Genomic DNA, 26,920 nt, shown 5'->3' with positions numbered 1-26,920 from the left:
CACCCCCACAAGGGCCATCTGTCACTTGTTCTTTCCAGAGTGCATTTCCTTGTCTTGCTATTATCATATTCTGACCTTAATGCCACCATCAGCACCACCTTTAGCCAGTACCAGTACCATTAATACCCCTTTGTCCTTTTGTTCATGACATCTTTGGCAATCTCTCCTTTGCCCCTACCTATCGCTGGCCTTCTGTCCAGCTTCATCTGCTCCACCTCCCTTAAACAGTATAAATTTCATTACAATTTTACTTCTCTTTAGCTCTGAAGAAGAGTCATATGCACTCATAACATTGGCTCTGTTTTTCTCTCCACAGATGCTGTAGACCTGCTGAGTTTTTCCAGCATTTTCTGTTTTTGTTTGTAGAGTCATTGTTTTACATCAATGTTTTCTTCACAAACTACATCTTCAAATATACTTGGCTGGTTTCTACTTTTATCTTATGCTAGTTTTCATCAGCTGTTTCTCTCAGACTTTTGAATCCACTTATATGTTCGAGTCATCCAGCTGATGGTTTTCATGTTGACATGCATGACAAAATATTTCACAAATCTCAACAGGTTCGGTTCAAATATAGTGGAAAGAACAATTTATTATCTGGTCTGTGCCTGTTATCAAACAAATATGACACATAGCTACATAAGGAGATACTAGGACTTGTGACCAAAAAGCTTGGCTGAAGATATAGGTTTGAAGGAGCAACTTATAAGGAGAGAGAAGAAGGTTTATGGAGAGAGTTCCAGAACTTAGGGCCTAAACAGCTGAAGGTATGGCCACCAATGGAGAGGTAAAGGAAATTAAGGATCACAAGAGGCCAGGATAGAAGGAACAGAGTTTGTAGAGGGTTATAAGACTGGAAAATATTACAGAGATAGGAAGAGGTGGGGCCATGGAGGTATTTGAAAACAGGGACGTGAATTTTAAATTTGATGCCATGGCGTACAAGGCTATGGGCCTAGTGCTGGAAAATGGGATTAGAATAGTTAGGTACTTGTTTGATCGGTGCAGACTCGATGAGCCGAAGGGCCTTTTTCTGTGCTGTAGATCTCAATGACTCTATGTTTCTGTATTGAACTGGTAGGTTACAAACCCTGCTGCATGAATCCTTAAGATTTGCCAATGACAGCAGTACCACACTTATCTGCCTGACGACATCATCCAAACACGACATCAAATTCCACGTGGACACTGATGATACCCAGCTCTAACTCATGACCACTTCTCTTAACCCCTCCACTGCTTCTGATTTGTCAAGCTGCTTGAGCGACATCCAGTATTGGATGAGCAGGAACTTCATCAATTAAACACCAGCAAGACCAAAGCCATTGTCTTCAAACTCCATCACAAACTCTGTTCCCTAGCCACTTGCTCATCACTCACCTTGGCCACTGTCTGAAAGTGAACCAGACTTTTGTCAACCTTCAAGGATTATTTAGCACTGAGATGATCTTCCAAGTCCTTATCCTCTCTATCACTAAGAACTCCTACTTTTGGAACTTCACTTGTCTTTACCCATGCCTCAGCTTTTCTGCTGCTGGAACAATCGTCTAAGCTTTTGTAAATACCCAGACTTGACTATTCCAATGCACTTCTGGCCAATCTCCCACCTCACCCTTTTCGTAAATTTCAGCTCATCCAAAGGTCCCTTGCACTAGGTTCCCTCACCACTCACCTCTTTGCTCGCTGATCTCCATTCCCTCCATTTTAACATTGTCACTCTTGTATTCAAACCCCTTTTGGGCTTGCTCCTCCCTATCTCTATAATCCCCTCCAGTCCCACGGCCCAAGATATCTGTGCTCCTCCAATTTTGGCCTCTTGCTCATCACCGATTTTCTTCGATTCACAATTGGCAGGATGAGCCTTCAGCTGCTTAAGCCTTAAACTCTGGAATTTCCCCCGCTAAACCTCTCTATCTAGTGCGTCAAGAGCTCATTAACCTACCTCATTGACCAAGTTTTTAGTCTCTTGTACTGTGGCTAGTGTCAAATTTTGTTTGTTAATTGCTCCTGCGAAATACCATGGGACGTTTTACCATGTTAAAGATGCTATATAAATTAAAGTTGTTGTTGCTGCAACAGAACAGCATTGTGACTATTCCTTATACAGCAGAATGTTTATTGGTGTTCTGATAGCTCTCCAAAAGAGCTGTTAACGTTCTCTTTATCAAATTGTTGTAAGAATAAGAGATATTTCAGGGAACCTATTCAATTATTAGGGATTTCAGAGTTAGCTGTAGTCTTTTCACTTAAAATGTGCAGAACTAACATGTTTTGAGAGTTTTGGGGTCACATTTCTATTGAAAGGATTGGGGAAAAGAGTTCCTGTTAATTTTGGCGTTGTAAGAGCAGTGAACTCAAACAAGTGGCAAAAAAGGGAGCAAGGTTAACCAAATTAACTAACTTGGACTGTAAAAAAAATAAGCATTTTGTTAGCTTTTCTTGGTAATCAGAATTCAGCTCACAGCCGTTTGGGTGTTTGATACCTCTGGCGAGTGCGGGCTGTGAGCTGATTCCCGCTGCTCCTCCTGTCGGACACGGGCTGTTGTTGTGCGCTCGCTCGGCGGTGGAGAACAGCAAATGGCGGAGAAGTTACCTGGACTCGGCCTCTACATCAGCCCCGGCAACATGCTCCTGGCTGGTGGCAACACGGATGGAGAAAAGGTGAGGAGTTAGCGCTGGGACCCGACCCTTCACCAGGCGGCCGTTTGCCGGCGGGGCCCAGGGAAGGCCGCAAGCCCGGATCTGGCAGCGTTTAACGGCTCTCGCCGCCGCCCCCCCCGTTCCTCCCGGGCTCACTATCCCCCAACCCCCCCATTCTCCCCCCCCCACCCCACACTCTTTCCCCCCCCACCCCCACACTCTTCCCCCCCACCCCCACTCCCACACTCTTCCCCCCCCACCCCCACACTCTTCCCCCCCCACCCCCACACTCTTCCCCCCCACCCCCACCCACACTCTTCCCCCCCACCCCCACTCCCACACTCTTCCCCCCCCACCCCCACACTCTTCCCCCCCACCCCCACACTCTTCCCCCCCCCCACCCCCACACTCTTCCCCCCCCCACCCCCACACTCTTCCCCCCCACTCCCCCATTCTCCCCCCCCAACCCCACACTCTTGCCCCCCCCAACTCCCACACTCTTCCCCCCCCACCCCCACACTCTTCGCCCCCCACCCCCACACTCTTCGCCCCCCAACTCCCACACTCTTCCCCCCCCCACCCCCACACTCTTCCCCCCCACCCCCACACTCTTCCCCCCCACCCCCACTCCCACACTCTTCCCCCCCCCCCCACTCCCACACTCTTCCCCCCCCACCCCCACACTCTTCCCCCCCCACCCCCACACTCTTCCCCCCCACCCCCACACTCTTCCCCCCCCCCACTCCCACACTCTTTCCCCCCCCACCCCCACACTCTTCCCCCCCACCCCCACACTCTTCCCCCCCACCCCCACACTCTTCCCCCCCACTCCCACACTCTTTCCCCCCCCCAACCCCACACTCTTTCCCCCCCCCAACTCCCACACTCTTCCCCCCCCACCCCCACACTCTTCCCCCCCACCCCCACTCCCACACTCTTCCCCCCCCCACCCCCACACTCTTCCCCCCCCACCCCCACACTCTTCCCCCCCCAACCCCACACTCTTCCCCCCCAACTCCCACACTCTCCCCCCCCACCCCCACACTCTTCCCCCCCACCCCCACACTCTTCCCCCCCACCCCACTCCCACACTCTTCCCCCCCACCCCCACTCCACACTCTTCCCCCCCACCCCCACACTCTTCCCCCCCCACCCCCACACTCTTCCCCCCCACCCCCACACTCTTCCCCCCCCACCCCCACACTCTTCCCCCCCCACCCCCACACTCTTCCCCCCCACCCCCACTCCCACACTCTTCCCCCCCCACCCCCACACTCTTCCCCCCCCACCCCCACACTCTTCCCCCCCCACCCCCACACTCTTCCCCCCCCACCCCCACACTCTTCCCCCCCAACTCCCACACTCTTTCCCCCCCCCAACTCCCACACTCTTCCCCCCCCAACTCCCACACTCTTCCCCCCCAAACTCCCACACTCTTTCCCCCCCCCAACTCCCACACTCTTCCCCCCCCAACTCCCACACTCTTCCCCCCCCCACCCCCACACTCTTCCCCCCCACCCCCACACTCTACCCCCCCACCCCCACACTCTTCCCCCCCACCCCCACACTCTTCCCCCCCACCCCCACACTCTTCCCCCCCCACCCCCACACTCTTCCCCCCCACCCCCACACTCTTCCCCCCCACCCCCACACTCTTCCCCCCCACCCCCACACTCTTCCCCCCCCACCCCCACACTCTTCCCCCCCACCCCCACACTCTTCCCCCCCACCCCCACACTCTTCCCCCCCCACCCCCACACTCTTCCCCCCCCACCCCCACACTCTTCCCCCCCCAACTCCCACACTCTTCCCCCCCCCACCCCCACACTCTTCCCCCCCACTCCCACACTCTTCCCCCCCCCCACTCCCACACTCTTCCCCCCCCCACTCCCACACTCTTTCCCCCCCCCCAATCCCACACTCTTCCCCCCCCCACTCCCACACTCTTCCCCCCCCCACCCCCACACTCTTCCCCCCCCACCCCCACACTCTTCCCCCCCACCCCCACACTCTTCCCCCCCACCCCCACACTCTTCCCCCCCACCCCCACACTCTTCCCCCCCCACCCCCACACTCTTCCCCCCCCCCCACCCCCACACTCTTCCCCCCCCCCCACTCCCACACTCTTCCCCCCCCCCACTCCCACACTCTTCCCCCCCCCACTCCCACACTCTTCCCCCCCCCACTCCCACACTCTTCCCCCCCCACCCCCACACTCTTCCCCCCCCACCCCCACACTCTTCCCCCCCCACCCCCACACTCTTCCCCCCCCACCCCCACACTCTTCCCCCCCCACCCCCACACTCTTCCCCCCCCACCCCCACACTCTTCCCCCCCCCACCCCCACACTCTCCCCCCCCCACACTCTTCCCCCCCCCCACCCCCACACTCTTCCCCCCCCAACCCCACACTCTTCCCCCCCCCACCCTCACACTCCTCCCCCCCCCACCCCCACACTCCTCCCCCCCCCACCCCCACACTCCTCCCCCCCCACCCCCACACTCTTTCCCCCCCCACCCCCACACTCTTCCCCCCTGCAACCCCCTATTTGCCCTCCTGCAACCCCCCATTCTCCCCCCCGCAACCCCCCATTCTCCCCCCCCGCAACCCCCCATTCTCCCCCCCCCCGCAACCTACCATTCTCCCTCCCCCCGCAACCCCCCATTCTCCCCCCCGCAACCCCCCATTCTCCCCCCCCGCAACCCTCCATTCTCCCCCCGCAACCCTCCATTCTCCCCCCGCAACCCCCCATTCTCCCCCCGTGCAACCCCCATTCTCCCCCCCCCCGCACCCCCATTCTCCCCCCCCGCAACCCCCCATTCTCCCCCCCCGCAACCCCCCATTCTCCCCCCCCGCAACCCCCCATTCTCCCCCCCCGCAACCCCCCATTCTCCCCCCCCGCAACCCCCACACTCTTCTCCCCCCACCCCCACACTCTTCTCCCCCCACCCCCACACTCTTCTCCCCCCACCCCCACACTCTTCTCCCCCCACCCCCACACTCTTCTCCCCCCACCCCCACACTCTTCCACCCTCACCCCCACGCTCTTTCCCCCCTCACCCCCACGCTCTTTCCCCCTCACCCCCACGCTCTTTCCCCCTCACCCCCACGCTCTCCCCCCCTCACCCCCACGCTCTTCCCCCCTCACCCCCACGCTCTTCCCCCCTCACCCCCACGCTCTTCCCCCCTCACCCCCACGCTCTTCCCCCCTCACCCCCACGCTCTTCCCCCCTCACCCCCACGCTCTTTCCCCCCTCACCCCACGCTCTTCCCCCCTCACCCCCACGCTCTTCCCCCCTCACCCCCCGCTCTCCCGCCCTTCACCCCCGCGCTCTTCCCCCCCCGCGCTCTTCCCCCCCGCGCTCTTCCCCCCCCCGCGCTCTTCCCCCCCGCGCTTCTTCCCCCCCCGCGCTCTTCCCCCCCCGCGCTCTTCCCTCACCCCCGCGCTCTTCCCCCCCCGCGCTCTTCCCCCCCCGCGCTCTTCCCCCCCCGCGCTCTTCCCCCCCCGCCTCTTCCCCCCCCGCGCTCTTCCCCCCCCGCGCTCTTTCCCCCCCCGCGCTCTTCCCCCCCCGCGCTCTTCCCCCCCCGCGCTCTTCCCCCCCGCGCTCTTTCCCCCCCCGCGCTCTTCCCCCCCGCGCTCTTCCCCCCCCAGCGCTCTTCCCCCCCCGCGCTCTTCCCCCCCGCGCTCTTTCCCCCCCCGCGCTCTTCCCCCCCGCCTCTTCCCCCCCGCGCTCTTCCCCCCCGCGCTCTTCCCCCCCGCTCTTTCCCCCCCCGCGCTCTTCCCCCCCCGCGCTCTTCCCCCCCCGCGCTCTTCCCCCCCCCGCGCTCTTCCCCCCCCGCGCTCTTCCCCCCCCGCGCTCTTCCCCCCCCGCGCTCTTCCCCCCCCCGCGCTCTTCCCCCCCCGCGCTCTTCCCCCCCCGCGCTCTTCCCCCCCCGCGCTCTTCCCCCCCCGCGCTCTTCCCCCCCCGCGCTCTTCCCCCCCCGCGCTCTTCCCCCCCCGCGCTCTTCCCCCCCGCGCTCTTCCCCCCCCGCGCTCTTTCCCCCCCCGCGCTCTTCCCCCCCCGCGCTCTTCCCCCCCCGCGCTCTTCCCCCCCCGCGCTCTTCCCCCCCCGCGCTCTTCCCCCCCCGCGCTCTTTCCCCCCCCGCGCTCTTCCCCCCCCGCGCTCTTCCCCCCCCGCGCTCTTCCCCCCCGCGCTCTTCCCCCCCCGCGCTCTTCCCCCCCCGCGCTCTTCCCCCCCCGCGCTCTTCCCCCCCCGCGCTCTTCCCCCCCCGCGCTCTTCCCCCCCGCGCTCTTCCCCCCCCGCGCTCTTCCCCCCCCGCGCTCTTCCCCCCCCGCGCTCTTCCCCCCCCCGCGCTCTTCCCCCCCCGCGCTCTTCCCCCCCCGCGCTCTTCCCCCCCCGCGCTCTTCCCCCCCCGCGCTCTATTCCCCCTCCCCCCGCGCTCTTTCCCCCCCGCGCTCTTCCCCCCCCGCGCTCTTCCCCCCCCGCGCTCTTCCCCCCCCCCGCGCTCTTCCCCCCCCGCGCTCTTCCCCCCCCGCGCTCTTCCCCCCCCGCGCTCTTCCCCCCCCCGCGCTCTTTCCCCCCCCCGCGCTCTTCCCCCCCGCGCTCTTCCCCCCCCCCGCGCTCTTCCCCCCCCCGCGCTCTTCCCCCCCCTCGCGCTCTTCCCCCCCGCGCTCTTCCCCACCCCCCCCCCGCGCTCTTCCCCCCCCGCGCTCTTCCCCCCCCGCGCTCTTCCCCCCCCGCGCTCTTCCCCCCCCGCGCTCTTCCCCCCCCGCGCTCTTCCCCCCCCGCGCTCTTCCCCCCCCGCGCTCTTCCCCCCCGCGCTCTTCCCCCCCCGCGCTCTTCCCCCCCCGCGCTCTTCCCCCCCCGCGCTCTTCCCCCCCGCGCTCTTCCCCCCCCGCGCTCTTCCCCCCCCGCGCTCTTCCCCCCCCGCGCTCTTCCCCCCCCGCGCTCTTCCCCCCCCGCGCTCTTCCCCCCCCGCGCTCTTCCCCCCCCGCGCTCTTCCCCCCCCGCGCTCTTCCCCCCCGCGCTCTTCCCCCCCCGCGCTCTTCCCCCCCGCGCTCTTCCCCCCCCCGCGCTCTTCCCCCCCCGCGCTCTTCCCCCCCCGCGCTCTTCCCCCCCCGCGCTCTTCCCCCCCCGCGCTCTTCCCCCCCCGCGCTCTTCCCCCCCCGCGCTCTTCCCCCCCCGCGCTCTTCCCCCCCCGCGCTCTTCCCCCCCCGCGCTCTTCCCCCCCCGCGCTCTTCCCCCCCCGCGCTCTTCCCCCCCCGCGCTCTTCCCCCCCCGCGCTCTTCCCCCCCCGCGCTCTTCCCCCCCCGCGCTCTTCCCCCCCGCGCTCTTCCCCCCCCGCGCTCTTCCTTCCCCCCCCGCGCTCTTCCCCCCCCCGCGCTCTTTCCCCCCCCGCGCTCTTCCCCCCCCGCGCTCTTCCCCCCCCGCGCTCTTCCCCCCCCGCGCTCTCCCTCCCCCCCGCGCTCTTCCCCCCCCGCGCTCTTCCCCCCCGCGCTCTTCCCCCCCCCGCGCTCTTCCCCCCCCGCGCTCTTCCCCCCCCGCGCTCTTCCCCCCCCGCGCTCTTCCCCCCCCGCGCTCTTCCCCCCCCGCGCTCTTCCCCCCCCGCGCTCTTCCCCCCCCGCGCTCTTCCCCCCCGCGCTCTTCCCCCCGCGCTCTTCCCCCCCCGCGCTCTTCCCCCCCCGCGCTCTTCCCCCCCCGCGCTCTTCCCCCCCCGCGCTCTTCCCCCCCCGCGCTCTTCCCCCCCGCGCTCTTCCCCCCCGCGCTCTTCCCCCCCCGCGCTCTTCCCCCCCCGCGCTCTTCCCCCCCCGCGCTCTTCCCCCCCCGCGCTCTTCCCCCCCCGCGCTCTTCCCCACCCCGCGCTCTCTCCCCCCCGCGCTCTTCCCCCCCCCCTCCCCCCCCGCTCCTTCCCCCCCCGCGCTCTTCCCCCCCGCGCTCTTCCCCCCCCGCGCTCTTCCCCCCCCGCGCTCTTCCCCCCGCGCTCTTCCCCCCCCGCGCTCTTCCCCCCCCGCGCTCTTCCCCCCCCGCGCTCTTCCCCCCCCGCGCTCTTCCCCCCCCGCGCTCTTCCCCCCCGCGCTCTTCCCCCCCCGCGCTCTTCCCCCCCCGCGCTCTTCCCCCCCCGCGCTCTTCCCCCCCGCGCTCTTCCCCCCCGCGCTCTTCCCCCCCCGCGCTCTTCCCCCCCCGCGCTCTTCCCCCCCCGCGCTCTTCCCCCCCCGCGCTCTTCCCCCCCCGCGCTCTTCCCCCCCCGCGCTCTTCCCCCCCGCGCTCTTCCCCCCCCGCGCTCTTCCCCCCCCGCGCTCTTCCCCCCCGCGCTCTTCCCCCCCCGCGCTCTTCCCCCCCGCGCTCTTCCCCCCCGCGCTCTTCCCCCCCCCGCGCTCTTCCCCCCCCGCGCTCTTCCCCCCCCGCGCTCTTCCCCCCCCGCGCTCTTCCCCCCCCGCGCTCTTCCCCCCCCGCGCTCTTCCCCCCCCGCGCTCTTCCCCCCCCGCGCTCTTCCCCCCCCGCGCTCTTCCCCCCCCGCGCTCTTCCCCCCCCGCGCTCTTCCCCCCCCGCGCTCTTCCCCCCCCGCGCTCTTCCCCCCCCGCGCTCTTCCCCCCCCGCGCTCTTCCCCCCCCGCGCTCTTCCCCCCCCGCGCTCTTCCCCCCCCGCGCTCTTCCCCCCCCGCGCTCTTCCCCCCCCGCGCTCTTCCCCCCCCGCGCTCTTCCCCCCCCGCGCTCTTCCCCCCCCGCGCTCTTCCCCCCCCGCGCTCTTCCCCCCCCGCGCTCTTCCCCCCCCGCGCTCTTCCCCCCCCGCGCTCTTCCCCCCCGCGCTCTTCCCCCCCGCGCTCTTCCCCCCCCGCGCTCTTCCCCCCCCGCGCTCTTCCCCCCCCGCGCTCTTCCCCCCCCGCGCTCTTCCCCCCCCGCGCTCTTCCCCCCCCGCGCTCTTCCCCCCCCGCGCTCTTCCCCCCCCGCGCTCTTCCCCCCCCGCGCTCTTCCCCCCCCGCGCTCTTCCCCCCCCGCGCTCTTCCCCCCCCGCGCTCTTCCCCCCCCGCGCTCTTCCCCCCCCGCGCTCTTCCCCCCCGCGCTCTTCCCCCCCCGCGCTCTTCCCCCCCCGCGCTCTTCCCCCCCGCGCTCTTCCCCCCCCGCGCTCTTCCCCCCCCGCGCTCTTCCCCCCCCGCGCTCTTCCCCCCCCGCGCTCTTCCCCCCCCGCGCTCTTCCCCCCCCGCGCTCTTCCCCCCCCGCGCTCTTCCCCCCCCGCGCTCTTCCCCCCCCGCGCTCTTCCCCCCCCGCGCTCTTCCCCCCCCGCGCTCTTCCCCCCCCGCGCTCTTCCCCCCCCGCGCTCTTCCCCCCCCGCGCTCTTCCCCCCCCGCGCTCTTCCCCCCCCGCGCTCTTCCCCCCCCGCGCTCTTCCCCCCCCGCGCTCTTCCCCCCCCGCGCTCTTCCCCCCCCGCGCTCTTCCCCCCCCGCGCTCTTCCCCCCCCGCGCTCTTCCCCCCCCGCGCTCTTCCCCCCCCCGCGCTCTTCCCCCCCCCGCGCTCTTCCCCCCCCGCGCTCTTCCCCCCCCGCGCTCTTCCCCCCCCGCGCTCTTCCCCCCCCGCGCTCTTCCCCCCCCGCGCTCTTCCCCCCCCGCGCTCTTCCCCCCCGCGCTCTTCCCCCCCCGCGCTCTTCCCCCCCCCGCGCTCTTCCCCCCCCGCGCTCTTCCCCCCCCCGCGCTCTTCCCCCCCCGCGCTCTTCCCCCCCCCGCGCTCTTCCCCCCCCCCGCGCTCTTCCCCCCCCCGCGCTCTTCCCCCCCCCGCGCTCTTCCCCCCCCCGCGCTCTTCCCCCCCCCGCGCTCTTCCCCCCCCGCGCTCTTCCCCCCCCGCGCTCTTCCCCCCCCCGCGCTCTTCCCCCCCCGTTCTCCCCCACGCTCTTCCCCCCCCCCGTTCTCCCCCACGCTCTTCCCCCCCCGTTCTCCCCCACGCTCTTCCCCCCCCCATTCTCCCCCACACACTCCCCCCCCCCCACACAATGATCCTCCCCTCCGTTTCACCCCCACACCCTCCCCCCCCCGTTCTCCCCCACCCCCACCCCTCACCCGTTCCTCCCGGGCCCGCTCCCCCACCCACCCCTCCCCCCCCCTCACCCACCCACACGTCACCCCTCACCCCTTACCCGTTCCTCCCGGGCCCGCTCCCCCACCCACCCCTCACCCGTTCCTCTCGGGCCTGCCCCCCACCCCCCCCACCCCTCGCCCCTCACCTGTTCCTCCCGCGCCCGCTCCCCCAACCCCATCTCCTCCACAACACCGCCCCCACCCCCCTCACCCCCCCACCCCCTTTCCCGGTCTCACTCCCAGCTGCTCCCTCCTCCAGGCTCTCTTCCCCAAGCCCTTCTCTTCTGCATCCCTCCCAACCCCAACCCTTTGTGATGAAAGCCAACATCTCATTAGCCTTTTTGAATACTATCTGTACTTTGTACTACTTTTTAGTGATTGTGTACATAAACCCCATTACATTGCTCCTCCACAGCTCCCAGACTGTCGCCATTTTTTAAAAAAAAAAATTCTAATTTCTCACATCTAAAATGGTCTCATTACTCGAATCAAATTACTTCCACCATAGTTTTGTCTACTCTCTCTTTCTCTTTGCAATTTCCTGCTCCCATCTCTACTAACTATGCCTCCAAACTTCATCTTATCTGCAAACTCAGATGTACAATTTTCCATTCCTTCACCTAAATCATTAATATGCATGGTAGAAAGCTAAGGCTTTAATCTTTGACCCACCCAGTACCGGAGGGTCACTGTCCCGCTAGAATAGGCTGGCATTCACTCTGTCCCATCGTGGATCAGTGGATCATCGCCACTCTATGATTGGTGGGAATAGGTTCTGCCAGTTTAGTCTGGTAATCATTCGGTGGCCCTCCTGGACAGGCTGGGGAATGAAGATTGTTGTCTTAAACACAGAGTGGCCTTAGTTTTATTTTTGTAGTAATTATGATGATATGCAGATAAAATAGAAATGAACAAATTCCTCTAAAATAGAATCAAAGGAATGATATTTTAAAATTAATAAGTTGTTAGCCTAATAAAAGATTGGAGAAAGATGTGAACTGCCAAGGATGCATTGGATGTTAGGCCTTGGGGATAAGGCAGGGTTTGGTAGAAGATACTGTAATTAAAGCTTTAAATTTAGGATAAGATGAAGTTGCTGAGGGATGAATCAGTATCTAATTTATGTGGCATATAATTTAGCTCTGGCTGCTTTCACAGCTCATTTTTGAGAAACCATTACAATGTATTTCTGTTGCATTCAACAAGGTCACATTCAAAGTTTTCAGATGAACTAACCCTTAAAAGTAGCCTAGAATGTACAGAACAGTGGCAAGTGAAACTCAACATATACATTTGAAGTACTACGTTTTGGAAAAATATATAGTGATATAATACTCTTGCAGGTTTTCAGAAAAGAAAGTACGAATCATTAGAATTTTCTCTGCATGTCATGAGTGCAGTCAAGAACTCTATATTATGTATATTTTCTGTTTGTTCACTTATTTGTTGGCTCAGGAGGAAAAGCTCCAAACCTGAAAGGAACAAGACCTAAAACCTCTTGTTTCTGTCTGTGGAGGATTCCAGTAATTCCACAATAAAAGCCAGCTGGCTTTTTCTCCTTGTATCTCTATAACCTGCTCTCTCTGAAAACCCCTATCAAGAAGCAAAGGGGAAAACCACTGTTAGAGATGTTGGAGATCTTCCTTCCACAGCTTCTAACCTGATAGCCTCCCAACCTCGGACGGCCTGCTTCTACCTCCTACCCAAAATCCACAAACAGGACTGTCCCGGCAGACCGATTGTGTCAGCCTGTTCCTGCCCCATGGAACTCATTTCTTGCTATCTTGACTCCATTCTCTCTCCCCCCCCCCCCCCGTCCAGGCCCTTCCCACCTACATCCGTGATTCCTCTGACACCCTACATCCTATCAACAATTTCCAGTTCCCTAGCCCCAACTGCCTCCTCTTCACCATGGACGTCCAATCCTTCTACACCTCCATCCCCCAGGGAGGGTCTGATGGCTCTCCGCTTCTTCCTCAAGCAGAGACCCGAACAATCCCCATCCACCACTACTTTCCTCCGTCTGGCTGATCTTGTTCTCTCACTGAACAATTTCTCCTTAAACTCCTCTCGCTTCCTCCAATAAAAGGTGTGGCTATGGGTACCAGTTATGCCTGTCTCTTTATGGGGTATGTGGAACGGTCCTTGTTCCAGTCCTACTCTGGCCCCCCTCCCACAACTCTTTCTCCGGTACATCGATGATTACTTCGGTGCTGCTTCATGCTCTCGTCTGGACCTGGAAATATTTATTAATTTTGCTTCCAATTTCCACCCCTCCATCATTTTCACATGGTCGATCTCTGACACTTCCTTGACCTCTCTGTCTCAATTTCTGGTGATAGACTGTCCACGTATATTCATTACAAGCCTACCGACTCCCACAGCTACCTCGACTACAGCTCCTCACACCCCTGTAAGGACTCCATCCCATTCTCTCAGTTCCTTCGCCTCCGTTGCATCTGTTCTGATGATGCCACTTTCAAAAACAGTTCCTCTGACATGTCTTACTTCTTCCTTAACTGAGGTTTTCCGCCCATGGTGGTTGACAGGGCCCTCAACTGTGTCCGGCCCATCTCCCACACATCTGCCCTCACACTTTCCTCTCCCTCCCAGAACCATGATAGGGACCCCTTGTCCTCACTTATCACCCCACCATCCTCCGCATTCACCGGATCATCCTCTGCCATTTCCGCAACTCCAGCATGATGCCACCACCAAATACATCTTCCCTTCAACCCCCCCACCACCCCCGGCGGCATTCCACAGGGATCGTTCCCTCTGGGACACCCTGATCCACTCCTCCATCACCCCCTACACCTCAACCCCCTCCCACGGCACCTTCCCAGACAACCCCAGAAGGTGCCACACCTGCCTCATTACTTCCCCTCTCCTCATTGTCCAAGGGCTCAAACACTCCTTTCAAGTGAAGCAACATTTCACTTGTACTTCCCTCCATTTAGTCTATTGCATTTGCTGCTCTCCATTGGAGAGACCAAACGCAGACTGGGTGAGCGCTTTGTGGAACACCTTCGGTCTGTCCGCAAGCATGACCCAGACCTTCCTGTCGCTTGCCATTTCAACACTGCACCCTGATCTCATGCCCACATGTCCGTCCTTGGCCTGCTGCATTGTTCCAGTGAAGCTCACCGCAAACTGGAGGAACAGCACCTCATCTTCTGACTAAGCACTTTACAGCCTTCTGGACTGAATATTGAGTTCAACAATTTTAGTTCATGAACTCTCTCCTCCATCCCCACCCCCTTTCCGATCCCCCTTTTTTCCAATAATTTATATAGATTTTTCTTTTCCCACCTATCTCCATTATTTTTACATGTAATTCCATCTATTGTTTTATCTCTACCTTTTAGCCTATTTCGATCCCTTGCCCCCACCCCATCCCCACTAGGGCTATCTGTACCTTGCTCATCCTTTCTACCCTTAATGTCACCTATTATCACATTCCTTTGATAATATTACCATCTTCAACACCTTTGTCCTTTTGTCTATGACATCTTTTGGTTATCTCCACCTATCACTGGCCCTCTATCCAGCTCTACCTGTCCCACACCCCTTAAACCAGCTTATATTTCACCTCTTTTCTATTTTTCCTTAGTTCTGTTGAAGAGTCATACAGACGCAAAATGTTAACTGTGTTCCTCGCCACAGATGCTGTCAGACCTGCTGAGTTTTTCCAGGTGTTTTTGTTTTGAATTTCCAGCATCCACAGTTTTTTGCTTTTATCACTGTTAGTGACATTGAAGGGCAAGTGCTCAACCAGTGAGCTAAATACTGAAAGTGCTGGAAGACTACCGCATGACATCAACAAGAACTGAAAGGAATTTGGAAGACATCGATCAAAATCAACCCATCAAATCCTGTACTCCAGAATTGGTGCCATTGAACTGTTTTATCCCACCCTTAAAATCCATGTTTTTGTATGTCTTATGTATCTTGTATGTGTTTGTATAGGGATTTAAGAATTTGGTAGAGATTAAGTTATAGAGTTAGAAATTAGCAGTTCCCATTTCTTTCTTTTGCCACTGGTTAATGACAGTTTGTTCAATAAGTTTTTTTTTTACTTATTAAGTTTACAAACCTGGTGCTTGTATTCTGCTAGCCTAAATTTAAAAAGTAGAATTGGGGTAATCTGCTGGTTTGATCAAACATTTTCACATTTGTCGCAGCTCGGGGAACAGTGGGGCTTGATATTACAGCACACTATCCCCAGTAGGTCGTGACATAGTTGATGCTGTCTCTGAGAACATACAGCCAGTCAGTTGGCATCTCTGGAGAAAACAGGACTGTTAAAGTTTCTCAAGCAGACCCTCAATATTTTTTTCTGTCCTTTTCACTGACCTTCTGAATGTTTCCAGCCGCCTTGTTTTCGTTTCAGATCTCCAACAACCAGTGTATGGTGTCAGCTTTGGTTCTGTGGAAGAACTCTTACCTATGAGTCAGAACATTCTGGGTTCAAGCCCTGTTCTCGAGGCTTGGGCATGTAATCTGGGTGGCATTTCCGTCCAGTATTGAGTGCAACGATGTCGGGGGTGGATCTTTAAAATGTGATATTCAATTGAGTACGCTTTGTCTGCTCCCTCATGTGAATGTAAAAATTCCATGGCATATACTTTCCTAGTGCAGCTCCTACAACACTCAAGAAGCTTGACACCATCCAGGACAAAACAACCCACTTGACTGGCACCACATCCACAAATATTCACTCCCTCCACCACTGATGCACAGTAGCAGCAGTGAGTACCATCTACAAGATGCACTGCAAGAATTCACCAAGGCTCCTTCGACAGCACCTTCCAAACTCATGACTACTATCATCTAGAAGGACCAGGGCAGCAGATAGATGGGAACACCACCACCTGGAAGTTCCCCTCCAAGCCATTCACCATCCTGACTTGGAAATATATTGCTGTTCCTTCACCATCACTGGGTCAAAATCCTGGAATTCCCTTCCTAACAGCACTGTGGGTGCACCCACACCAAATGGACTGCAGCGGTTCAAGAAGGCAGCTCACCACAACCTTCTCATAGGCAATTCAGGATGGGCAATAACTGCTGGCCCAGCCGGTGAAGCCCACATCCTGTGAATGAATTAAAAAAAATTATAGAGCAAGGGAGTTCTCCTGGTGCCCTGGTTATCATAACACCACCAAGGAAATTATTGGATTATTTATTTTGTTCCTGTTTGTGGGACCTTGCAATATATAAATTGGCTACCATACTTCCATTGACTACATTGCAAAATTTCTTCATTGGTTGTGAGATTGTGAAAGGCCTTTTACTTGTCATTGCAAAACTGGAACATAGGGTCCCTAGGAGTGTGTATGTATTGCAACTGAAAAAGTTACATCCAGAATCTTTGGTGTAAATATTAAAGCGGTGCTGAAACTGGATTGAGTTTACCAATATAGAAGTGTTTTCAAATTGTAGGTCATCGACATCATTCTCCTAAGAGCATAATTGTACTGATACAATGTTTGCATTTTCTACATCAATTATTTTAGTAACCTGGGTGAATTTTCCTGTTAACCTGTCAGCAACCTTGTTTGGTGTATGAGAGAAATCGACTAGAAATTGGAGCCTTTCTTTTTAAAAATTAAATTTATTCATTGAGAATCCCTTTACATTAGGGAACTAAGAAACTCCATTCATTGATGTAATTTGAAATAGTTTGCAAAGATGCAGGGGAAAAGTTAACCACATTGCTCAGTCCTTCCAGAGATTATACTACATTGCTTTGCATATGCCCAATAAGCATTAATGTGGACGGTTTAATTTATTTATTTTTCCCTTAAAGTTGCAGGCGAATGGAAAATCATTTGAGAATGTAGAACTTGGAGATGCGAGTACAAAAAAGCAAAAGGTTCCTCGGAGAATCATTCACTTTGCTAGTGGCGAAACTATGGAGGAGTACAGTACAGATGAGGAGGAACAGGAAGATGAAAAGAAAGACTTATTGCCTATAATTGATACTGTAAGATTAAAGTTTATTGAAGTTATTTTTGTGAATTGGAGAAGGAAATATATGTTCAAATGTATAATATGAAAAATATATTCTCTTTCCAGAGCAAGCTTCCTTGGGGCCCATACTTGTGGTTCTACATGCTAAGATTTGCTACAGGAACATTGTCAGGTATGTATGTTATATATGTATTATCATGGATTACATTGGTAATTTGAGATATTTTTGCACCAATGTGTACAATATTTACATGTTACACTATTTGTGTTTATTGTAAAAGTTTGTAATTTTAGAAATCCACATTTCCAGCCTCCTTGAAGTTATCAAGTTAAGGATTGTGAAAGGATCCCTCGATAATCATTTACTTTGCTAATCAAGAAATTAATGTACACAGCAGGAAATGACAGGACAAATGCTTCTGTAACTTAATACATTTATCACCCTTTAAAGTATCTGCAATATTCTTGTACTGTCAATATAGAAACCCAGCTGTAAATACATTTCCGAGCAGAATGATTTATAGACAATGGGTTTAAGCTTAGTTTCCAGCACTACAAACTCCTAATCGCTAAATGTCCAGTGGATGTGCCAAGCAGAGATTCATTGCCCCTCTGTAGAGCAAGGAAAGTGTTATTGGGATCACTTTCTCTCACGTGACTGTGATTGATGATATGCAAGTTTCTTCTGTTGTATTGTGCTAGGTTCTATGTATGTGCCACCAAGTGAATAGGCAAGTACCTCCTTTAAGATCAATCAGTTCTTGGCTTGACTCACTGCAAATTGAGCAGAGTCAAAGATTGACCGTACTTCACCTGTTTCTGATATATATTGCTGCTCCATTGTGTAACTGAAGCCCCAGTGGTTTTTACCTACAACAAAAACACCTCTAGTGTTGGCAGGCTTGATAATTGTCTGTTTTGGACCTAAGAGAATAGAGTGCTAGAAGTTCAGTGGGGAGATAGATTTGTGTGAGAGGAATAGAGAAACTGAGGTTGAGAAGTCTCCCAACAGCTCCCGATTCGTTTCCCAGTTTGTCCATATTTTGGCTTTGTACTTTATCTTCTGTTTCCTTTTACTTACCCCTGTGAATCCCAGTATTTGTAAACCCCTTGCTCCATACTTGGAAATAATATGGAGAATGTGTCTAGCTTCCTTGTTATTTGGCTTAGGAGGGGAGAGGTAAACCAGCTTCTAAAAAAAATGATTTTTTTAGAGAAATATTAAGTGGATAAAAAGTGGCATCAGTTACACAATACCTTGAGAGCATTAATGCTTTAAAACTTGTAGTTTAAAATGCCTGACTCTTTAATTTTCTGATGTTTCTTTTTATCTTATGTTTCTTTTCCTGAAGAGTGAGTTTTGTTGAGCTTTGATTCCCTGGATGCTGAAGCTTAACTGAGCATTTTTCAAATGCAAGTCTAGAAACTTGGTGTTGGTAGGCTGTTCTCTCCTGGAGGGTATTGCAGCCAAGCTTATTCTGCTCTCATTGCAGCAGAAGTCAATGAATACCAATTTGGAGTGGGAGTTGTGTTTGATACTTTTCCCACTCTCCCTAGCCTAGAAGCACAAAGGCCAAATGCAGCAGCCCAACTCCTATCCCAGGGCTCAAGGAGGGAGGCTGAGTTGAAATAGAACAAATACAAAAAGGTAGGCATAGTCAGGACCCAGATGGATTTTTATGGTGACATTTTGTTTGGAGGAAGTGAATGGAGTTAAAGGAAGAGTTGATCAAAGTGAGAACAAGTTCACCTAGGCAAAAGTGATGGGGGTATCTGTAGTGAAAGGGAGATGAATAGATCCAGGAAACTGGAATTGATTTAAGTGGCAGAAGACATTGGAAGAGTAACTTATGTATGTATGTAGGCGAGGAAAAAAATGAGGTCAAGCTAAGAGGAAATAGGTTCCATTGGACAGGATCAGGCTGAGACAATAGACCTACTGGGACAGCTGTGTTTGAAGATGGACAGTGCTGTGTTGGGTGTTTTGGAGGCCATGGAGTGAAGTTTTTCATAGGTGAGATCAAAGTTCTTTGAAACGATGGCTTGATCAGCGGTCCAGGGGAGATAGCAGAAGTTCAGTTGGTTGTGAATCAGCCTCAAAGTAGAGGTCCTTTTGTCAAGCAATAAAACACCTCTAGTGTTGACAGGTTTGATAATTATATGTGTTCAATCTAAGGGAACGAAGTGCTAAAAGTTCAGGGGGAGATAGAGCTGGGTGAGAGGGGTGGAGAAACTAATAGGACAGTTCTCAATAAAAGGATTGAGAGGGTAAGAGACCAGAGAGAGGGTTCATGCGGAATGAGAATTCTGAAGACGGAATGGATCATTTGAGGATACAATAGATGACGGTCAGAGGCTGTAGTGAAAACATGACAGAGTAGATTGAGAGGAAGAGGCATCAAGATTGGCAGCCAAGAGATGTTGAAGCTTGCACCTCCCTATCCTCTGAAAGCAAGAAAGTTTTTTGTTGAAGCACTGAGTGAGATGAAGGATGAAATGATACTGATAACCAGGCCAGCTTTGAAATAAAATTGAGTTGGTGCTGCTGGAGAAAGAGCGTGTGCATGTGGTGACACATGGTAGATCTCATTAAGTGGCAAGAGCGATTCGAAATATCATGGACATATCTGATCATAGGTGGATGTGTAACACTAACATTGGAATTTAAGCTGCTATCTTTGTGGAATGAATCAGCCAGGCACAGTTCCTGAGAAGAGACATGGATGTCAAAGCAAGTTTTAGTGAACACATGATCAACATAAGGAAAACATACCATTGAAGATGAACAGGATAAGAGAAACAAATGAAATCAAAGAAGAGCAGAACTTCTTTAATGTGGGCATTTCTGGAAGAGAATTGACAGTAACTAAACAGCAGAAAAATACAGATGCTGGAAATAAAAAAAGACACAAAATGCAGGAAATGCTCAGAATAGGGAGCAAATGTGGATGGAGAAAGGCAAGGTTAATAATTCAGGTCAATGACCTTTCCTCTGAATTGGAAGATGGTTCTGTGATTAGAGGGGATTAAATGACAGTAGTGAAGGTGTAAGATTAAATGAAGGAAAAAAGAGAAATTAGAGAAACATGAGACCCAGGGGATGGTTACAGCAAAATAACAGTATGTAAACAAGAAAATTCTGGAGAAAGTGTGTGGCAGAAAAAGAATGTGGGTTTTTGGAACCATTTTGTTTAAGAGTTCACCATGAAACTGAACTTTAAATAAAAGGCTTGTAATTTGTATTTTAAATAGTTTGCGACTTCTTGGGAGAAAAGTTAGCCTCACTTTTTGGTATAAATGCTCCAAAGTACCAGTATGCTATCGATGAGTACTACAGGATAAAGAAGGAGGTAAGTAAATTGCATGTGCTTGTTCAATAAGTTACTTTCAATTCCACTGGTTTTTTCGAATCTTACTTCAAGAATTGTGTCTGAAAAATGAACAATAGGCACATTTAAAAACACAGGAAATCAAAACTTTTAACTCCCAATATTCACAGTGTGGCTCATTTATTTACATGGAAACAGTCACTATCATTTTGGTGAGAGAGAAGTGGAGGCGGCCAGGGGCATGAATTTACTGGGTGGTGAGTACATTGGGAAGAAGTCACAATCATAGATTCAGTGACTGTTGACAGTCTCACTTAAAATTGGTTTTAGCATGACACCTAAACTGGATGTGAGCTCAGGCTGGACTGTCAATAGTTACAACAAAAATCAGAAGTGCCTACTCATGAGTGTTTCTCTGTTCAAAACTAGGCTATCAATATGTTGAAAAACATCTTAATTTTTACATACATAATTCAAATTGTATTCTAGGGTAAGTTATAATTTAAATACTTTGAAATGTGTAAGTTATCAGAGGATGTCTGGAAAATAATGCAATCATTGCCAGCCAGGAGTCAATGCTTGCAGAATAATCTGGCATCAGTCGAAAAATCCAACCTGAGAACAAGATACAGCTTAGTGGAATATCAACTTTCCTCTTACCCATGTAATTCTGTATCACGGAAGCAGCATATTGTTACAGGATATTTGTGTACATATAGTATACCAACACACTCTGTGCCACATAGTAGAGACTGATGTGTTTTGTGTCTTGCAATCATCAGATTAGAAACTAGAGGACGACGACGACAATAGAGTCATTACATGACCCACAAGAGACAGTGTAGCATTGCATTATGCAGTATTTCTGCTTAGTTACTGCAGTTGTCAGGTCTGGCAGATAGTGGTTTTCTAAAGTGATTTGTGTAACAACTACATAGTTGTACTTAATTTTAACTCCTCTGGCTTTGTGAGCTGATATAGTAGATAACTGAGCTATACTGACCATGATAAAGAATATTTCTCAAATCTGGGGGTTAAATTAGCTGATCACAGCTGATCCAGCAAGTTTCTCTGCATTAGGCAACTGAAAATTGATCAGTATCCAGTGACCAGTGCTGAAAATGCATATGTGGATGTCAGGCAAGTACAGAATATTTCCAGTGGTTAAATAGCCTGCCTACATGTGCTCTTAAAGTTCAGCTACATGTAATGAACCCAGGGCAAGGTACCAGAGGTTTACTGGTAATTATGCAACTGTAATCAGTAAGGAGTCAATGTCTACAAAAGAGGGGATAGCCAGGGAATTGGCATTAGAAGAAAAAATATATAGAATTGAAAAGTGTAACTTTATAGGATATAGAAGTTTGTACAATGTGTTTTAGTTAGGCTTGTTAATGCATAATGTATAAATGTTACAGGAGGAAGAGGAAGAGGAGGAAAATAAAATGTCAGAAGAAGCTGAAAAGAATTACCAAGAACAAATGGGACAGCAGCAAGAAGTGGTCAGTGCACATAATGGCCTTCCAGTAGTTAATGCATCATTTGTGAATGTCAGCTTTGAAATGGAAGGTGATCCTACCACTATAACAGAAACCAAACAAAGAGGTGATCCTATCCCAACTTAGAGGGAGCTATCAGTGAAAGATATGTAAGAGCCCCACTCTGCCCGATTTCGCACCCCCCGCCAAGAAGAAACAATGCCTTAATTCAACGATTGAAAATGCAGTTGTGCCTTGCAATATCATCCGCCTTTCATCTAATTTGGTTTTCATATCATGCATCTGCTGTAATTATAACTAATACTAGAAATCAACATTGTACTATTAACCTATACAATAGCGTTATTTATTTGTAGTGTTTTCGTTCTTTATAAATAAGTAAAAATGATCACTTTTATATGCCACAAAACTTTAATAAAAATTTATGCAAACTATTTTTATATCATATACAATTTACATAGTCAGTAAAAATGTTGATTAAGTACAGGTGAGAATAAAAAAAAGCTGTACACAGAATCAGAATCATGAATCATCCAGATCAGCACTACCATCATTGTCATTTGCAACAAGAACTTCTCGATTTTCATAAGTCCAAAAACCATTTAGATCAATTAGAATGCTGCTGACGGTGTCACCTTGTCCACTGCTTATTAAATCTTGAAGGGTGATTTTATATGGATCTTTAGGCTTAACCATGTCAAAGATTTCATCCTGTAAGATCAAACCATTTTTCAGTATGATTTCTAGATTATGCATGAAGGACATTAGTTCTTGGTGTATTTTCTAACTTTTCAAAGAGGAAAAAATGTTACAAGTTCTGTTATTCAAGCAGAAGGAAGAGTTTGGACATAAGAAATAGGAGCACAAGAAGTCCATTTGGCCTGCTCAAAGCTGATCATATACTTCAACTCCACCTTACTGCATTATTCTAATCCTTAGTATATCTGTTCTATTGACTTTTGCTCTCTTGGGTTTTGAATTTCAAAGATTCATAACCCTCTGAAGAAATTTCTTCATATCTCAGTTCTAAATGACCAACACTTTATTCTGGGACTGTGACCCTGTGTTCTAGATTCCCCAACCAGGGGTAACATGTTCTCAGTATTTACCCTATCAAGCTCCTTAAAGAGTTTGTTTCAATGAAATCACCTCTCATTCTTAACTCCAGAGATATAGGCCTTGTCTACTCAATCTCCTCATCTCAGGAATCAAATCTCGTAAACCTTTATTGCAGTATAGATACTATTGGTAACCCAATGTGCAGAATTGTGGCAGACAATGGGCAGAATTTTCCTGGGCCCCCAGGATGGCGGGAAAGTGGGATAGCGGGGAGCTACGGCAGGACAGGGAAGTTCTTGGGAGATGATCACTATGCTGCCTTACAGTGGGCAGCTGATCTGCATATTTATGGCCCTAATCAGAGGCTATTTAGAGCACTTGCCAGTATTTTGCCACTGGTGGAGTAGACTCCTGGCTGCATGTGGCAGAGGCTACCAACTTAATGGAAGTAGCCACCCTGAAGTAGGCTGGGGAGGGGCTGAGGTGGCATCAGAGCTGGAGGCTCCATCCCCCAAAGTAGAGACTGCTGTCAGCAAAAGCCACGTTTGCAGTCCAAACGCTAAACCCAGCGGGTCCTACCTGCTTGGTGTCTCTCAAGTAAATTGATTAATTGACATCTGCTCGGACACCTCCATTTTAAGGTGCCCTAGTGTTCTCCTAGCTGACTCAGCAGCGTCCACCTCTGTGGAGCTGCCCAGAGCTCTAGAGCTGATGGTTCTGTGACTGGCAGCCCACCAGCCATCCCAAATTGGAGAGCAAGCTTGGAGGTGGCCAATTAGGAAGCCATCTCCAGGAAAATAGCTCCCAGTTTGTCTCCCTATAAGTGCAGGCTTAGAACCAAACCCCCCAATTTGCTCCTGCCACTGGGGTCCCAAAGCCTGCAGGAAAGTCCTGGCCAATATCTTGCCAGTTCTTTTTGTGCCATTTTATCGTGGAAGATGGGGAGGAGACACTTTGTTAATGTAAAGTGTTAATGTTTTTTTTTGGAGTCCAACATATTGCTAGAACTATAGAAGTACCAAGAATCTGAAAGGGACATTGCTATTGAAAAGGTTCTCTCTTATTTGCAGGTAATAGTCTACTGCTTTTGACTTAGTGTCATTAACAATCTATTACTGTCCCACTTCACTATGCAATCAAAAGGACAAATTGAGAGCCAGGAACTTGGTAAATCAGTTGTCTTCAGGAATGCATTCTTAAATTCTACCTTTCATTTTTAAAATCTTTTTAGTCCAGGCCAAAAAATGGAGATGAATCTTCTGCCCAATAGGTCTTCAAGATAAGAACTGAAATTAGATCATCTCAAACTATCACTTGTAAATTCTTGTGTTCTATTAGCAGTGGGGTGAGATGTCTTTTAGTTCTAACTCAGCAGCTATGATGCTTCAATCATTATTTAACCCGGAAAGTTGTTTATGACAGTTTTGGTGGATCAGAAATGCATGTCCAGAGAATCAGAATGAAAAGAAAACAATTGGACTGTTTACATGTAAAAGCCTTGCTGTCGCTGCAAGATTAAGTTGTACAATTTACCTGGAAATGTCATAGATTAACAAGTAAAGTCATTGAATCAATTTTTTTCCCCAGCCACATTTCACTGTAATATGACAAATTTTGCAAGAATGTGTACACAATTGCAGAAGCATTTTCTGCCATAATTCTTATAGACTTATACAGATCATGGGTTGCTGTATAACTCATGAAAACCCAAGATTTACCCTTAAAGTAGCTGTATTTCTAATTCTATAGCATCAAAATGCCTTCTCAAAGTTACAAGGTACCTTAACATCCTGAAAAGAAACTGGCTCCTGCCCATGAAGTTTCATTTGCTCCTGTATAGCCTGTATAAATAAAAACAAAATACAGAATTACAGTAAGATCATGGATTGAAACAGAAGGAGAAAGTCTGAGTTCTTGCCAGTCTGTTAAGATTAGGTTTCGAGTTGGCAAACAAGCTGAATATCATACAGGACAATACCACATTTGATACAATTACAATACATTACAAGCACATTTCTTAGTTGACAGTGGATATTCCAGATAGCCTGGATGAAAGTAACAAGCAAACTTTTAGTATCCAGCCAATTTTCTCTTCACCAGTCCAAAATCACAAACTGGTTGTAGCACTCAGGGATGTTATCCTCGCTGACATAAAGACACTTAATTGAATCTGGGACTTTCTTGGTCTGAATGATTCCATACTCCCCACAATAAATATTTTTTTAAAACACCATAGCTTAGCTTAGCATGTACAGCTAAATTAAAAGTAGGACCAAAGGTATTCAGATAAATTATGCTACAAACATATAACGGCAGTAAAATGATTAATAAAAGGATATGTAACATGTAAATATACATTTAGGTGTTATATGCTGAAAACTATATTAGTTATATGTCATTGTACCACAGGGAAATATGGTACATTAATTAACAGGATACATTTGGGCAAGTGGATGGCTAAGTATTTTTTAAAAAATCTCTGGGGGTTTAAATATAGACCAGAATGATGGAATAAAAGTTACCTCTGCTGGTTGCAAGGGTCCTCTGTACTACTACTATTACTGCAACAACTATTTGTATAGCTCCTTTAACATACTCAAATGTAACAGCCGCTATAAAACAAAATTTGACACCAATTCACATAAGGCGCTATTGGGGCTGGTACAGTAGGTTTTAACGAGTACCTTGGAGGATAAAGAGGCGAAGAGGTTTAGGGAGGGAATTCCAGAACTTAGGGCCTGGCAGTTGAAGCCACTGCTGGCAATGCTGGAGTGATTTAAATTGGGAATAATCATAGAATTGGAGGAGTGCAGCAATTCTGGAGGGTTACAGGACTGGAGAAGATTAGGGAGAGATGAGCCCAAAGAGGGATTTGAAAACAAGGATGAGAGGGCATTGCGTAGCCAAGAGTCAGAGTAGGCCAGCAAGCATAGATGTGATGGGTAAGCAGAATTTGGTGTGAGTTAGAAACCAAGAGTTTCGGGTGACTTCAACTTTATGGAGGGTAAAACATGGTGGGGTTAATTTGGAGAGCAGAGTAGTCATCAAGTCTAAAGGTAACAAAGGCATAGCTGAGGGTTTCAGCAGCAGATGAGCTAAGGCAGGGTCAGAATCAGGTGACATTACAGAGGTGAAAACAGGCAGTCTTAGTGGGGATACATGGTTGGAAGCTCATCCCAGGGTCAATATGATACCAAATTTTTAAACAGTCTGATTCAGCCCAGGACAGTTGCTGGGTAGAAGACTGGGGTAGGTGATTAGGGAACAAAGTTTCTGGCAGAAACCAAAGACAATGGCTTTGATCTTCCTAACATTTAGTTGGAAGAAATTTTTGCTTATCCAGTACTGAATGTTGGACAAGTGGTTTGATAATTTAGGGATAGTGGACTAGTCGAGAGAAGTGGTAAAATGACTTAAGGCAGTTTTAATCCAATTCTAAGTGGGATTAGGCGTACAACGCAAAATACTAACAGGACATTAATAAGTATTTGTGCTCATAAAGCCCACAGAATGGCTAGTAGTTTGGCAAGTAGAAACAGTGTTACACTGGTAGATGGTGTGATCGTCTGAGGTTAGTGCTAAGACAGAGTGGAGTCAGCTTTGTTCCGCATCAGTACCTGAAGGACAATGCTTGATATGGGCATTGAGTGCCTGAAATGGGAAGAGTTCCAATCCTAGCACTGACATCCTTCAGCTTGATATTTTACCCAATACAGAGGAAAAAAAATGTGTTCAATGATTTTAAAAATGTACATTGATCTTAATGTAAGACTGTTTAAAAAAAAAAACGTGCTCACCCTGAAGAAGAAATTGAGGGAAAAAACGTTAAGATAGCCCTTATTTTCCATATCCAGTAATTTAAAGATATACTGAAGAGCAGCAGGCTCCTTTCGGTTTTCTAAAGCAAGAACAAAGTCCAGATACGTCTTGTAATCCTTAAGAAAAGAGGTCAGAAGGATAAATGTCTAAAATATAGGTATGTTTTTATTTCAAGGGCATTCAAAAATGCTCGACATTCTTGATTGCTAATGTGATGAATGACCAATTTCCTAATTTTGATTCACAAAAATACAATATTACTTATGTTGGTATTAACATGGTGGACAAAATAAGTCATCTTTTGTTGCACACATCATTTTTATCCCCTCTTTATAATTACTGAAGTGGTATACCTTTTCCTAATTTTCCATTTTGTTTTTCTGTAGCACCAGAATGAAAGCCTGATATTTTTGTTTATGATTGTTTCTAAGAGTTAAAAAGAAACATTAAACATCCTCTTGCTTGAAAAAGACCTCTCTTTCCTCTACTCTAGCATAAAATAGGCAAAGATGAACTAGGAATGGCATAATA

At 51.6% G+C, this 26,920-nt stretch overlaps 2 protein-coding genes across 7 annotated transcripts in view; one reads left to right on the top strand and one right to left on the bottom strand.

The window, feature by feature from the left end:
• The first annotated feature begins 2,398 nt into the window (after positions 1-2,398).
• On the top strand, positions 2,399-26,859 carry fam177a1 (family with sequence similarity 177 member A1). Of its 2 annotated transcripts, none has more exons than XM_041214035.1 (5): positions 2,399-2,661; positions 16,526-16,696; positions 16,789-16,855; positions 19,936-20,033; positions 21,431-26,859. In XM_041214035.1, the coding sequence occupies exons 1-5, from the start codon at positions 2,578-2,580 to the stop codon at positions 21,635-21,637; spliced, it is 627 nt and encodes a 208-aa protein (XP_041069969.1). In that variant the 5' UTR covers positions 2,399-2,577; the 3' UTR covers positions 21,638-26,859. The 2 variants fall into 2 exon arrangements, with proteins under 2 accessions (XP_041069969.1, XP_041069968.1); XM_041214034.1 differs by having other exon boundaries at positions 2,413-2,661; positions 16,520-16,696.
• Positions 21,904-26,920, bottom strand: part of ppp2r3c (protein phosphatase 2, regulatory subunit B'', gamma) — a 28,015-nt gene continuing 22,998 nt past the window's right edge. For 4 of the 5 annotated variants that reach the window (XM_041214029.1, XM_041214031.1, XM_041214032.1 and 1 more), the window contains 3 exons: positions 26,368-26,505; positions 24,352-24,411; positions 21,904-22,222 (listed from right to left, as the gene is read on the bottom strand). In XM_041214029.1, the coding sequence (XP_041069963.1) occupies positions 22,034-22,222; positions 24,352-24,411; positions 26,368-26,505 (387 nt within the window). In that variant the 3' untranslated portion in view covers positions 21,904-22,033. The remainder of the gene's footprint in view (positions 22,223-24,351; positions 24,412-26,367; positions 26,506-26,920) is intronic. The other variant, XM_041214033.1, reaches the window with a different exon arrangement.

Source organism: Carcharodon carcharias, chromosome 20 (genome assembly GCF_017639515.1).
Source record: "Carcharodon carcharias isolate sCarCar2 chromosome 20, sCarCar2.pri, whole genome shotgun sequence".
Lineage (NCBI taxonomy): Eukaryota > Metazoa > Chordata > Chondrichthyes > Lamniformes > Lamnidae > Carcharodon > Carcharodon carcharias.
This window is presented reverse-complemented; position numbering and strand designations above follow the sequence as displayed.